Source organism: Pyrgilauda ruficollis, unplaced genomic scaffold (assembly GCF_017590135.1).
Source record: "Pyrgilauda ruficollis isolate IOZ18807 unplaced genomic scaffold, ASM1759013v1 scaffold3, whole genome shotgun sequence".
NCBI lineage: Eukaryota > Metazoa > Chordata > Aves > Passeriformes > Passeridae > Pyrgilauda > Pyrgilauda ruficollis.
In genome coordinates, this window is record NW_024524377.1 from 20654662 (window position 1) to 20668570 (window position 13909).

Consider the following 13909-nt stretch of genomic DNA (forward strand, 5'->3'; position numbering starts at 1 on the left):
AGAAAAGCAAAACAGAGAAGAGAAACAGAAATGTAATACTGGCTGAATGTCTTCCTGCTGCATACAGTAGTTCAGCACCATGAAAGGATTCCTGTGCAAGTACGGGTATATTCAATGCCTCCTCATGTAGGAAGAGGAGCGTTAGCTCACTCTGATAGGCAAAGGGTCATTTTTTGAATTGTATGGGATTTGTCTTAATGAATGAGAATGTAGTTCCCAGATGTGCAGTTAATTTAAATGCTTTTATAAAACCACATAGCAAATTATACAGTGTTTCTCCTATAATAAATCAGTCAGTGTTAGGACCATATGATTTTTGAATTTTGGTATTCTTAGTTCCAGGTGAGCTGTTCCAACACAGAATTTGGACAGCTGGCACCACATGCCAAGAGGCATTCATTATGTGTTTTGGTACAATGGGTTGTTGGAAAAGCAGCATGAGCTAGTCATTCTTGGTTAAACTTGCAGGTGAACTACTGGAATTCAAATGTAAATGAGGTCCAGGGCGTTGTGATAGATCAAGAAGGGAAGGTGGTTCACCGCCTTTTTGGAAAGTGGCATGAAGGCCTCTATTGTGGGGTTGCACCTTCAGCCAAATGCATATGGAGACCAGGTAAGAGGCTTGTAAAAAATTCTGGAAGGTGTGAAGCTGCTTTAAACTTGATTTTAAATGCACAGAATAATACTAGAGAAATTTAAATCCCTGTTTAGGCAAACAACAATTTACGTGGGTTTATAATAATGGTAAATGGAAATGTTCTTACAGGGCGTAATCTTTTACATCTCAGTCTGACTCCTGGTCAGATATGCTGGGACCTTGGGGTCAACAGAAGAATAAAATTAAGAAAAAAATTGGGCATCTGGACAGGTCTGTCTGCCTTCTGACAGAGAGCAGGGTAACTTTTTTGGATTCACCAAATAGGCGTTTATTGAGTTTGTTGTCCTAAAGCTTTATTAGCCTAAAGGATTGGTCTTTAGAGGTGGTGAACACCTGGGACTTTCAGGATTTGATTTCAGCCTCAGGCTTGCTTAGAGGCCTGAGGTTGAATTAGTCATCCTTTGCACCTGTATCTTTCATAAATGCATTATCCAGGAATTACTGTTCTTAGAATTTTGAATCCTACTTTGTATTTTTGGTATTTTGAACTGTACTTTGCACCCTGCTCTCTGCAATGTCTGCTCTGAATCCTTGTAATGGCAAATCAGTCTGTGAGTGTGTGCTAAGTTTCAAAATGAACTCTGAAGATCAGTTAAGGTTAGGTTTTAGACAGACATTTGATAGACCCACTATCTGGGGAACGGGAAACTGTTTTTAATTTGAAAAGCTTGAAAACATTAGTTTTTATTTTAAATGGGAGGAAGATCATAAAAGCTTTGAGTCTATTAAAATGTAATTACAATCTCTGCAGGAAAAGCAGTTGATATTAATATTTAGTGAATTTTGTTTCACTTAGAGAGTAGCTTTTGATGATTTTTAATTGTAAGAGTAAAATATATTAATTATTTTTCTGTTAAAAGTTCATAAATAAAGGAATCTCTTGCATATTTAGAGTAATAGCTTAAAAGCTTTTTTCTTTGTCTTGTGTGTTCAGGCTCCATGCCAACCAATTATGAGCGTTATTACGGCTTCACGAGGTTTGCTATTGAGCTCAATGAATTAGATCCTTTACTGAAAGATCTTCTTCCTGCAACAGATGCACGATTCAGGCCAGATCAAAGGCAAGAATGCTTATTTATGCATTTAATATTTGGTGGGCTCAAGGCTGAGTTTGGCTGAGTCTTGAATTCTGTCTGTGTCTTCACTGCAGTCTGAATTAAGCTGTGGAGGATTCTGCTAGTAGAGAACATAGTCAGTGTTGCACTCAAATTCCTGCTTAACCCAGCTGAGGGAAATTAGAAAGCTTCTTGTTGATGCCACAGAGCTATAGTGGAACCTTGGGGCAGATTCCTCATGACAAACTGGAAAACAGGCTCTGAAATGCCGTGCACTTCTGCTATGGATGGAAGCAACACTAATTCCCTCCAAATCCTCAGTTCATAGTCCTTCAGTGTTTGTGATATGCTGAAGGTGCTGAACAAAGCGTGTGCCTTAGGCTGTAGGTCAGGTACACGTAGCTGGGGAGTTGCGTCTCAGGCTGGATCTGAAAGTACAACACTGACAACACACTTGGCTTCTGCTTGTCTTTTGTGATGATGGGTGCTGGAAAATCCCTTGGACTAGACACTGTGTGATTTCTATACAGCCTGCTGTTATTCCTACAGGCTTCTGGAGGAAGGAAATATAGAAGCAGCAGCATCTGAGAAACAAAGAATAGAGGAACTCCAGAGAGCTCGGAGGCGATACATGGAAGAAAATGGCATTGAATATGTACCCAAGTTTTTTAAGTGAGTCTTTTCATTTGAGTAGTAAGTCTCTGTTTTCCAGCATGTAACTGGATGAAGTACTACAAGAATTGCCAACACAGACTGATAATCATGAAAGCTTGGAAAGTTGCAGTTTTAACAAAGATAATAAGATATCTGACGCCTGCTTCTCTGAAGCGCTTTTTACACAGTTAAGCTTCATAATTGAATGATCATTTTCTCATAATGGGCCTCAGCTATATAAGCCTTCCTACTGAAGTGGAATTGGAAGTATAATATTAGGATCTAAGATTTAACTAGGGACATTTTAAAGTCATTGCACAGACAAGGAATACTGTGTAACCTGAACAGCAACATCATATATATATATCTACAACATATATATATATATAAATGTATATGTATACACTTAAAATACATTCATTTTTGAATGAAGGTGTTTTTTGTTGGCTGTTTTTTCATTAAGCATTCTTCTGAAACAAGGAATAGCCATACCAAGTAGCCTCATGTCTATCATGGGAAATCAAAAGTAAAAAGACTGAATGTTCTTGATCCAGTTGTAGCATAATATAAGCAAAATGCAGAGACAAAAAAAAAAAAAAAAGATTAAAGGCTTACATTCTGCAAGCTATATCTGTTGGATAATCCCCTTCACATAATCAGAATATGTAGTGAACAAAGGGGTCTTAGGTGGCTCTAAGACCTCCTCTCACAGATCAAACAACAGATTTTCAGTCTCGACTGTCTTCTCTGTCTTCTGCTGTTTATATTGGTAGAGGTTGATTTTTGTTTTGTATTTCTGACTGTTCTTGTGTCCTTTAGAAATACAAAATTTTACTTAATATTGGGTTAGATCAGAGAAGTGTGGAATTTGATTTTCTGTTGTATAAAAGCAATATCTGTAATATAACGTAAAAACTTTTTTTGTCTCTTTATCTCTCTTTTATTTTTTCTCTTCCTACAGAAAAGTTATTGATGCTAATCAAAGAGAAGCCTGGGTTACCAATGAAACCTACTGGGAACTGCGAAAGGATCCCGGCTTTAGTAAAGTAGACATTCCTGTACTCTGGTAAACTGAGAATGTAGACCTAGTAAACATATCACTCTGAAGAAAAAAAATAACTATGCACAATATGTTTCTTATAGCTAAGTGTGGTTTGTGGGTCTACAGAAAAACCATATCATATGCATTTATACTCATCTTTATAATGGACTTTTGGAAGTGCATTAGACCAGGCCCCTGACCACTTCTGGATCTTTCTAATTTTGCAGCAGCCATCAAAACTAAAAAAAGAAAAAAAAAAAGAAAAAAAAAGAAAAAAAGGAAACAGAAACCTTTTGAAGTTTCATATACTGAAAATTCAGAAATAAAGAAGCTGATGAGATATCCAAAGTCACTCGGAAGAGGTGGTAAGCGCAAAACTGCAACCGGTGCTTTAAACAGACATTAAGAGTAATACAATTTAAACTAAAAAAAAAAAAAAAAAAAAAAAAGAAAAAGAGAAAAAATCTTCCATTTTGTTTCAACTATTTTTGTTAAAAACTCTTGGGTCACAACACTGTCATTTCTGGCTTCAGGTTAGTCCTTTGGTGTGATGTGCTTGGACTGGCCTTTGTCAAAAAGATGCTTTTCTGGAAGCTGTTCCCATTCATATGCCATTGTTCATGCCTTAACAAAATATGAAGATGTACATTAAGTAATTTTAAAATATCTCTGCTTAGGCTTGTGTGAAGGGCAGATTTTTAAAGCTCTAGAATTTTATCACAATATAAATACTGGAAGACCTGCATTATTTGAAGTCAAAAGATAACCAAACATCTAACTGTATTTCAAAGGATGAGACCTACTGTACATGCTTTAGCTTTGGGATGCTGACTGTATAATCAGACTGAAAAGAAACTGCTAGCTGGTTGAATTTTGATTTTAGCAAATGCATATGAGTTGCTAGTCAGAAAGTTCATATTCTAAATTACTGATGCTGAGATGCAGTCGTCTCATTTAGTACTTGATGGACATAGATCTCTCAGTGAATCTCATTTTCCCCTAACTGTTTATACAATTAGAAATCCCTGAAGCTTTGCAACAGTGTTAAAAGCACAGAAAGATTTCATGTGAAGGTCTCTGGTTTCTCTCCAAAAGCTGGATAGTACTGTAAATGCAACTGTTTTCTGCCACACACACTGTTTATTTTCCTGGCTCCGTTTTTTCCCCATCCACTTTTCTTGTCTAAAATTATGTTTGAGACTATGGCAGAGGCTCCCATGTTATGGCTAACAACTTCGACTTGTGTTGCCAAAACAGCTTTTGTGCAAAATATACTTTCCATTTTCTCATAAAGTGGTTCTATATTTTTTGGTTAAAAACAAAGTCTCTTATGTGTTGCTAAGCCTCAATTAATATAAGTGGGAGAAGACTTGGCACTTTCTATTTGAAAATATCTGAAACGTTAAACAGTAGGAGGGCAGATCTTAACAAAAGAAAAAAACCCAGTAATTTATCAGATAAGAGCTACATTCCATATGGTATGATCTAGTCTTCCATTTGTGCATGTGTTACACATCCCACCACTGGTGATAGGTTAGATTTCCTGCACAGACTCTGTATTGCTTTCTGCCTATACATGACATATGATTTTTCTATTTAAGATTGATTACAGTCCTGAGACCAAAAATAAAATTACTAGATAGGTATGTGATCTGCCAGCAGAGCTGCTTGAACAGTTGTCAATGTGCACCACACATCCCCAGCTCTCAAAGCCTGCTTCTTCCTTTTTCCGAGTCAGGTCCCCATAGAACTGAGATTACTTTGGTCATTTAATATTAATTTAGACCTCCCTGTTGGTCATATAGCAAAGTAACTAGCTGCTAATCAGTTCCAATTTCTTCACACACTTCTGTTATCAGAAAGAACTATGAAAACCTACAGAAAATACTAAGTAGACTCTTATGAATTGAGAATGCACATGAATTTTTAATAAAAATTTGGTATAAAAATCCCTGTGTAGATAGTTGGGATTTCTTCCAAAGGAAATTTTAAGTTATTCAAAGAATGTTATCTTTCTCTTTCCTAGTTGAACCTAGTCTGATTTATTCTTATTTTAGTTCTGCAATTGTTATTATAAGAAAATGAAAATATATCAAAGTTGGTTTTCTAAATAATATTTGGTTAAGGTCATCCTGCTTGCTTTAACAATATTACACAAAGAATCAAATTGGCACATTGTGTGTAAAATAGCAATTAATTATTCTATGTAATTTTCTTTAAAGCCAACTCTATTAAACATTTGCCCATCTTTTGCTCCAGTCCTTGTGTGCAGTTCACTGTGATATGAGGAAGTATTATTTGTGTATGATTGAAGCACATTTGAGGGACAGAACTGCATGTTCTCACATCTTTAATTTAAATACAGGTCTTTAGTTTTACAGCATTCTGGCAGTGCTCTGTGAATGCCATTATTTGCAATGCAAACTGAAACTTGGTGGACAGAAAAAATTCTATTACTGAATTGTTTTTTACAATTGTTCATTTGACACTCATTGAAAGAAAAATAACACTAGCACTTCTAAAATCTAAAAAATCTATGATATGCTAAATCTTTCTATTGAAGGCACTTTCTAAGTGAGGAGGATGTTAAATTAGTTACTTAGTAAGTAGAAAATACACAAAATTATGTAACACAAGATTTTTGCAGTCTGTATCAGAAATGAAAAAGTTTCAAGCAGATGTACCATGAAGCAGTTTCTCATAATGCAGAGTTCTCTGTATTCTTTGCAAAATCTGTTATTGCATTTTTCCTCTAACATTGACAGACATCCTGGAATATTTTGTGCTGTTTCTGTTGTGGATAGGTATGAGGGCTCCTATCCAAATTATAATTTTTAATCAACCTGTGATGTTTCCCAGCATTGAGTGAGAGGGCATGGTGAGTTTTCCCCATCCCCTGCCCGTGTAGTGCAGAATTGAGTATCCCATGCTGCAAAGAGAGTGCAACACTGGGTGTTCTGCAGCCTGGCACTTCTTGTAAATGCTGTCTGGTTTTTGGCAGGGCTGCTGCTCAGACATCTCTCTTCCCAGCACGTGGGATTTTTCCGCTCCAGGAGCAGACTTTTCACTTCTATTGAACCTTGTGAAGTGTTTCCTGGCCCAGTCCTCAAGTTGAGCAGTGTCCTTCTAGTTGAAGGTTTGCCATCTGGCATGCCATCTCATCCTCCTAATTTGATGTCATCTGTGAGCTAGTTATCTTGTAGTCTTATGTCCTTGTCCAGGTCACTGGTGAGATGTTTGACATGGCCACAGAACTGATCACTGCAGGGCTGTCCTCATTGCTGGCTGCCAGCAGGGCAGAAACCATTGATCACTGAGTGCTCTTCCAGCCTGGGATTCAAGCAGTTTTCAGCCCACTAACTCCATTCATCCAGGCAATATTTCCTTTTGGAAGGCCTGAAAAACCCTATCCAACTCAGTAGACTTAATTGCTATATGCTCAATAAATATTGAAAATTTGTGTAAATCATTTGACACATAAAACTTTTAATGCAATTTAAGAAGTTCTGTCGCTTCAAAGACATATGCTTTTCTCCTGTGTTTTCTGAAAACACTTATTTCTGTATAAAAATACACAATACTTATTTTAGTTTTAGTTTCACAATAGTGAGCTGTACTTTCTATTAATATTTTGAAAGTGCATCTTAATTTCTTCCTTGTTCTGGTACTTTGCATATGATAAGGTAATAGTAGCTATTTTCATCAAATGCAATGTCTTGCAAACATTTAAATAGCTTCATTCTTATTTTAGATTAGTATTATCAAGATGGCAGAGTTTTGGCATATTAGAATTTTTTATCTCACACGAAAAGATGATTTGAGGTTTTTTTTTGAGGTGAGAAAGAAAATCTTTCACCAGTGGAGCCCAGCACAATTGCAGTCTTAGACTGAGCTTCTCCTCAAAAAAATCAGAATTTTTAGAAATGCCCTGGAGGGGAGGAGAAGTTCACTTGCCATTGCAAAATAACCAAGAGGGCTGAATATATCCATTCTCTGTATTGCAAAGCTTGCTCTCACTAGTAAAGGGAATGTTTGTGTGCTCTCCTTGTTTTACTGGATTTTAGACATTGTCTGGTGCAACAATAAACAATAGCTATTTTACACATGTTGGCAGCAGTTATAATCTGAGGAATGAACATTTTTAGATGCCATTAGTAATAATGGAGCTGCTTAATTAAAGCAAAGATTAAATGCATCTGAAAGTGTATTTGTGTTCATATTCTAAAATGTTAGGAGGGGTTAAGCTAGAGAGTTTTGCCCACCTGGGGGAATAAGATTAATATTGACAGAAGTGTATCAGAAACACTGGAATGGCCTCACTGGTAACCATGAGAAAGCTCAGGAAATTTGCTATGTCATAACCACTTACCTTGGCAGATACTGGGGGTGAAAAACACTTCCTTGTTTTTTCTTTCTGTCTGTCATTAAGTAACAGTCATCAAAACTGTGTAAAACTTAAATTTACACTTCAGTGCATATATTGATATTTTCAAGGTATGTTTAGTATAAAAAGTACTATAATTTTCTACTTCAGCATTCCTGGTTACTTTTATGGTAATTAGGATACCAGTCAGTATTTTCACGTAGAAAGTGTGGGGTTTGGTTTTTTTTTTCTTCTTCTTTTTTTTTTTTCATGGAAGAAATAAAGATGTAATAATAAAGATGTAATTATTCCTGGTGAGAGTATCTCCATAATCTCCATTACAACAGTGACAGGCACCCAGGGGAATGCTGCAAATCTGAGTAAGGTCAGAGAAATTGCACATTTACAGCAATTTATCTAATTTTTGTATTATATATTGTAAGGAATCTACTTACAAAAGCAACTACATTATTTACGCTTAAACTAGGGTATGTAAAACCTTTATTCATTTGCTTTAGTAGAAATGATATATTTATTTCATTAAAATTTAATGTATCTGAAATGTATCTTTATAAAAGGATTTTTATACAGTTCTTGCAAGTTTAAAAAGTAATATTGATGTACTTGTGTTTATATACCAGCCTCCTACTTTGTCAAATTTTGTGGTATTACAAACTCACCATCTCTAATTTTTTTTAAATTTTTTTAACTTTCCTTGCAATCTTTGTCAAACCTCAGAAAAGAAAGGCAAGGGATAGACAACAATGCAGAGTGGCGAAACTTGTCACAGAAGCTCTGTCAGTGTGAGAAGTAAAAAAAGAGAAAGTTCTCTGACTTGTAGGAATTAAACTGTCAGCAGAGCTGCTGAATTAGTTTTAGGCTGGTTATCTTAATACCATTTTTCTTTCCACTGATCCATGGCAGCATGAAAAAAGGGAAGATTGGAGACATTTGCTCAGAAGTAATGCTGAAGGTAAAGGGAAGTTTTTACTCCTCTCATAAATAAAAAATTACTGTAACCAGCATTTGGCTGAAGATGTCTTGGTAACTTGGACAAGAAAGAGAGTTACATAGTCTGAATATATAATCAGCAGTGTGCAATATGTTCTCTCTGACCTGTGAATAATTCATTGAAGTATGGTAAAGCTACTTATTGGTACTCCTGGAGCAATGACTCAGATGTCTCCTGTGAAACACTAAAATGTATTTTCATATTGACTGCTACTTTTAGTGGTCTGCATTGGTGAAAGAGGATATCTTATGCTAGTCTGTAATGTTGCTGGCCCAGAACATTAGGCATGCAAAATGGGAAGAGGTGAGGAAATTCCTTCAGAAACTCAGAAATGGGTAAATTCTCTGAGAATCAAAATGATGTGCTCTACAAGAGCAGAACACAATGGCAAATATTCAACCAGAACTGTTCTTCACTGAGCTACTTGCTTCTGGTGCCAGTCAGTGTAGCTACACATGCAACCTCCTGTTTTGAAATTGCATCTCTTTTTGGGATTGTGCATTTGTCCCAAGGGTTGCTTTGTCATGTCCACCAAGAATAATCAGTGGCTGAGTCAGGACTGCAAATTCAGATTTCTTGTCTAGTAGTCATGTGCTGAACACTCTCTCTTTCTTTGTTAAAGTCATCTGAACAAGGAATGTTATAGTAACATTGTCATAGTGAATACAAGGTTAATCCTCAGTATTTTCCAGGGAAAGGAAAATTCAGGATAGCTTCTTTAACTATGTGGAAGAAATACAGATTATATCTTCTGTTATCCTTATGTTTGCTTAATATTTTATAAAATATTTTGAGATTGGATCACAATAAATATATTAAAATTACTTTATTCCCTATTTTGAAGTTGACATTGAAAATTGTCATTTCTATTTGAGGTTAGGAAATAAGTCTATTTAATTTTTGAAATAAGTGCTACTTGCATTCTTTAGTAGTTGAGATACAGTATAACAAATTCAGATCACAGTAAATTTTCTTTTCTGCTGAGTCTCACAGAAGACCTGACTGAGCAGAAAAAATAAACGCTGATGAGTGTATTTTGGTATGCAGGCAAAAATGCAAACTTCAACTCCAGTAAGCTTTATCTCTAATTAGCAAAGACACTGTTCTTGTTCCTTTTTAATAATTTCTAGACTACTTACTTTCAAACATTTTTTCCACACTAAGAATTAATCCGATGGAGTTTGATTTTTACCAAGTAAACTGTGTTTGAAATTCTGCAGACATGAGGGTTAGTGTTCATGTCATGCTAAATGTCCACTTCTTACGGTGCACCACTAAAATTTCACCCTCAGGCCAAAAATATTTATCAGTGGGCATTTCTAGTGGGATTCTTTGTGTATGGATTTGTGTCTATGTTATTTAATGTAAAATAAGTAAAAAGTCAAGCTGCCAGCATTTGATGTCAGAAATATTTTTCTTCCCCAGAACTGCATAGCAAACTACCTGTTCTTATCTGTTACTGCTAGATTGTCTGAAGGGATACTTTTATTTAGCACATGAAATGCCATCATAAAAATGAAACTCCTGTGGTATCAAGAAAGATTATTATAATAGTTCTGTACTACTGTGATAGTTCTGTATATTTTATTTGTTGCATCCAGTAGCAATACTCTTCTCTGGGTCTCTGTCTACTTTTCTTCATATAATTAACTGGTGATGTATAATTTCTCAGTATTTCAACAGCAAAGAATTCTGTATTTTCTCTCACTTTTGCACAAAGCTAATATAAATTTGGAATAATGTCGCACTTTTCTTGGTGTGATTAGATCCCATGTGCACATGTATGAAATGTTGTAATGTTAGTATTTTTACCTTGTTCATATTCTGAGAATGCCATTAGAAGGGTAAGGTTTAGATTAGTTGTTATTTTTATACAGCCTTACTGAGCTTCTTTGCTTGTAACAACCTTTCAGGTGGTAGATTGCCCTGTGCCATTCTTTAATGGGCCACAATGTCAGAACCTAAAGAGCTGAAAGAGCATTCTTTGCTGATTGCCCATATCTATGTGCTCATTCTGAAAAAAAAAAAAAAAAAAAAAAAACCAAACAAGCAAAACAAACCATATCTGTTGTTCCCTTGTACACCTCTTTGGGTAGCTTACCTGTAAAAGGAGATCCTCAGAGTCTTTCTACTGTGATTATGCTATTGTGTCAGGTACAAAGACAAGCAGAAACTTGCTTTGTGGTTTTTAAGATGAATTTAAAGGCAAAAATTGCTTTTAAGAAGTATAACATACAGAGCCAGTGCTCCTTTGGAGTAGTGGGTCGATAGTGTCTGTTTTAAAGGGAAATAACAGACTGTAGTGAGAAAGGGTCTGAGTTCTCAGGTGCACCAGATACATTTTTTTTCTGTTATTTGAAAGCAATAGAAGAAATTTACTTAAGGGAAAGAAAGGCAGTGATAAGCATTTATGTACCTATCTACCCAAGTGTTGCAGAATGCATTGTTTTTTGAGTACTTCAGTATTAAACTTCACATGCAACACTCCCAATTTTATATTCAAAAGTTTGCTGTGGACTTCCATAATGACATGACAAAGAATGGGATACCGGGAAAAAAATCAGTACCATAATTTCTAAATAACTCTTAAGTAACAGAAAATTAATTTTCAGATATTTGTAGTGAAAATTATATAAGCTACTTATAGTATAGCAATTTTTAAAAACATAAGTTTGGTCCTTTGTAGTACATTCAGTAATTTAACATTTAAAAAAAATATTGTTAATTGTTCTTGATTGATTTCCTGCAAATGTATTCATCTGCTCTAGACTATTCACAAGTTTGAGATGTCTTCATGGTGATTCTTTACATCTTATTAATTCTGATTCCAACTATGAGCTGATTATACGTGTAAGAGCAATTTTATTGCTTATGATTAGTAAACACCAGGAGCTGAGGAGCAATACAGAAAGGGTGTCATTTGTGTATTCCATATCTACAGGTTTTTATTTCACTGCAGGAGTTAATCAGCAATGCACATCAGATTTTTTTCCTGCTCCATCTGCTTGGACTCTGACTTTGCACAGGCATCAATGTGTACTTAGCATGAACATTGCAAACAGTTCTCATTTAAATGAGTTTAAAAGATGTAGATGCTTAAGTTCAAATAAAAACACTTTACAGTGACATTCCTAAGAAAACAATGTACTGGCTTACCTGGTTAGCCCAGGTTTTGTAGCACTTGATTTCTAATTCCTACATGCTTAACCAAATGAGCACCCAGCCAGGGCCTGAGCTGCTGTCGGTACTCCGTTCCCCTTGAATCCCGTGAGCTTCCAGGTGAGTGGATGATCCAGCTGCCCAAATCTATTTCAGCTGTAGGCCTAATGTGCCTAGGTATTCAGCTAGTTGCCCTTAAGCTTAATTTTGAATATATGCGCCGTGTTGTGGAAGATAAAATGTGTGAAATACAGTTGGTTTGACTGCTTGCTACTCTGAGCAATATATTTAACTTTTCTTTGACTCTCTTGCATTTTGGTACCTTATTCCGGAGATTGTAATTTTAAAAACAAGTTAACTTCATGTCTCTGCAAAGCTCAATTAGATATGACATTTGGAATAAAGAACAGTACATTAAAACAATAACAATTCGTCATATTAGGTCTCATTCTGGCAAGCTTAATTGTAAGAATATTTGCAATCCCTGTTCCTGTTTCCCTATACTTTCCCCAGGATGGTGCCAGCCCAGAGCTGAGAGTTGCTAGTACTGTGTGCCAGTCAAAAAAAGGAGTCTAATCTTTCTGATTTGTGGAGCAGGGGGTGGCAGACAAAGAACACGCTCTTAATCTTAGCTCGGAAAAGGATGAATGTGAGAAAGTGCCTCTCTCCGTCTAGGCTTTAGCACATACATAGAATTGCTTTCTTTTGGTATTTTGTGTTCTCTAGCTACTTCTGAGATTAAACCTAGCCAGAAAAGAGCAGTAATAAAACAGTTTTAAGTTTCCATGTAATGCAGCTGCAACACTTACTCTGTGTCTTTGCACTCGTAAGCTGGTTTTGAACGTACTGTTGTAGTAATGCAGAGAGCAGATGAGGCCTCACACTGACTACCTCTCATGCAATAAAACCCAGGCTCATTCAGTAGTTAATATTGATTACAGCTGAGCATCCTTCAGCCACACCATTCAGGGAGGTGGTAGTGGGGGGAAGAGTAAACAAGAAATAATAACAAAGACTTTATTCCAGTGATGTATGTGGTATACATGATACCCATAATACCAACTCCAACTGAAGGAGGTCCTACACCTTCTGGTAGGAAATAAAAAGTGAATTTGGCTATGCTATAGTTTTTGTTGTGCTCTAAAATGTAACAAAAGATGTCATCTGTTTCCTTCAGGCTAAGTCAGATTTTCCAGGATATTGTGTCCAAAACATACACGCAATTCTAATTTTTGAGGAAACATGATGCTCTTTTACCTGTTGCAATGTAATTGGATAATGCATGTACAAATGACTTGTGTAGCCTGCCAATGAATGTTGCTAATGCCTTACCAAAAAAAAAAAAAAAAAAGATAAAGCATATTTTTTGTATTTTTTTTTTCCTCAGAGGCAAATCCAAACAATGCTAGATTTGGGAAACTGTTTACTGAAAAGCATTTTCTAATAGATCTCTGAAGAAGTGCAATTGTATAATTACTATTGTTCAGTGCATACAGTACATTGTCTCCATCACTCTGTACACTGCTGCTATTAGTGCTTGTTCTAATAAATCTCAATGTACACTGTTTAAACTGCTGTGTTCTGATTTATTAATATAAGAAACACTTGAGGCAATGGTTCTTGAATAAACTATTTGTAACTAGTTAGATTATTAATCATAAAATTCTTAATAGATATTTTACAGATTGATTTTGAAGAGGTGGGTGAAAGTGGTTGCAAAAGCACTGAAATGGTGGCTTTTCCTTTCTAACCTTTTTTCACTGCAGAAATATTTTTGTAAAGTTTTTCCCATGTGATTCTCTCTACAGTTTCTTTACATCTGTCAGGAACTACCAACTGCAGTCTCAAAGAACGTAATTTTCTTTTTGGCAGTTCCTAGTTATATCTTCATACTGCAGCTGATAAGAGCCTTTTTCTTTTTTTTTTCTTTTTTCACTTCAGCTTTTGTTCTTTGTGATTAAAGAGA

At 35.7% G+C, this 13909-nt stretch overlaps 1 protein-coding gene across 1 annotated transcript in view; it reads left to right on the forward strand.

The window, feature by feature from the left end:
- The window catches only part of OSBPL6 (oxysterol binding protein like 6), a 55787-nt gene extending 42273 nt beyond the window's left edge, over positions 1-13514 (forward strand). The window contains exons 19-22 of the mRNA XM_041473172.1: positions 469-613; positions 1593-1719; positions 2263-2385; positions 3329-13514. Coding sequence (XP_041329106.1) covers positions 469-613; positions 1593-1719; positions 2263-2385; positions 3329-3437 — 504 coding nt within the window. The 3' untranslated portion in view covers positions 3438-13514. The remainder of the gene's footprint in view (positions 1-468; positions 614-1592; positions 1720-2262; positions 2386-3328) is intronic.
- The last annotated feature ends 395 nt before the right edge of the window (positions 13515-13909 follow it).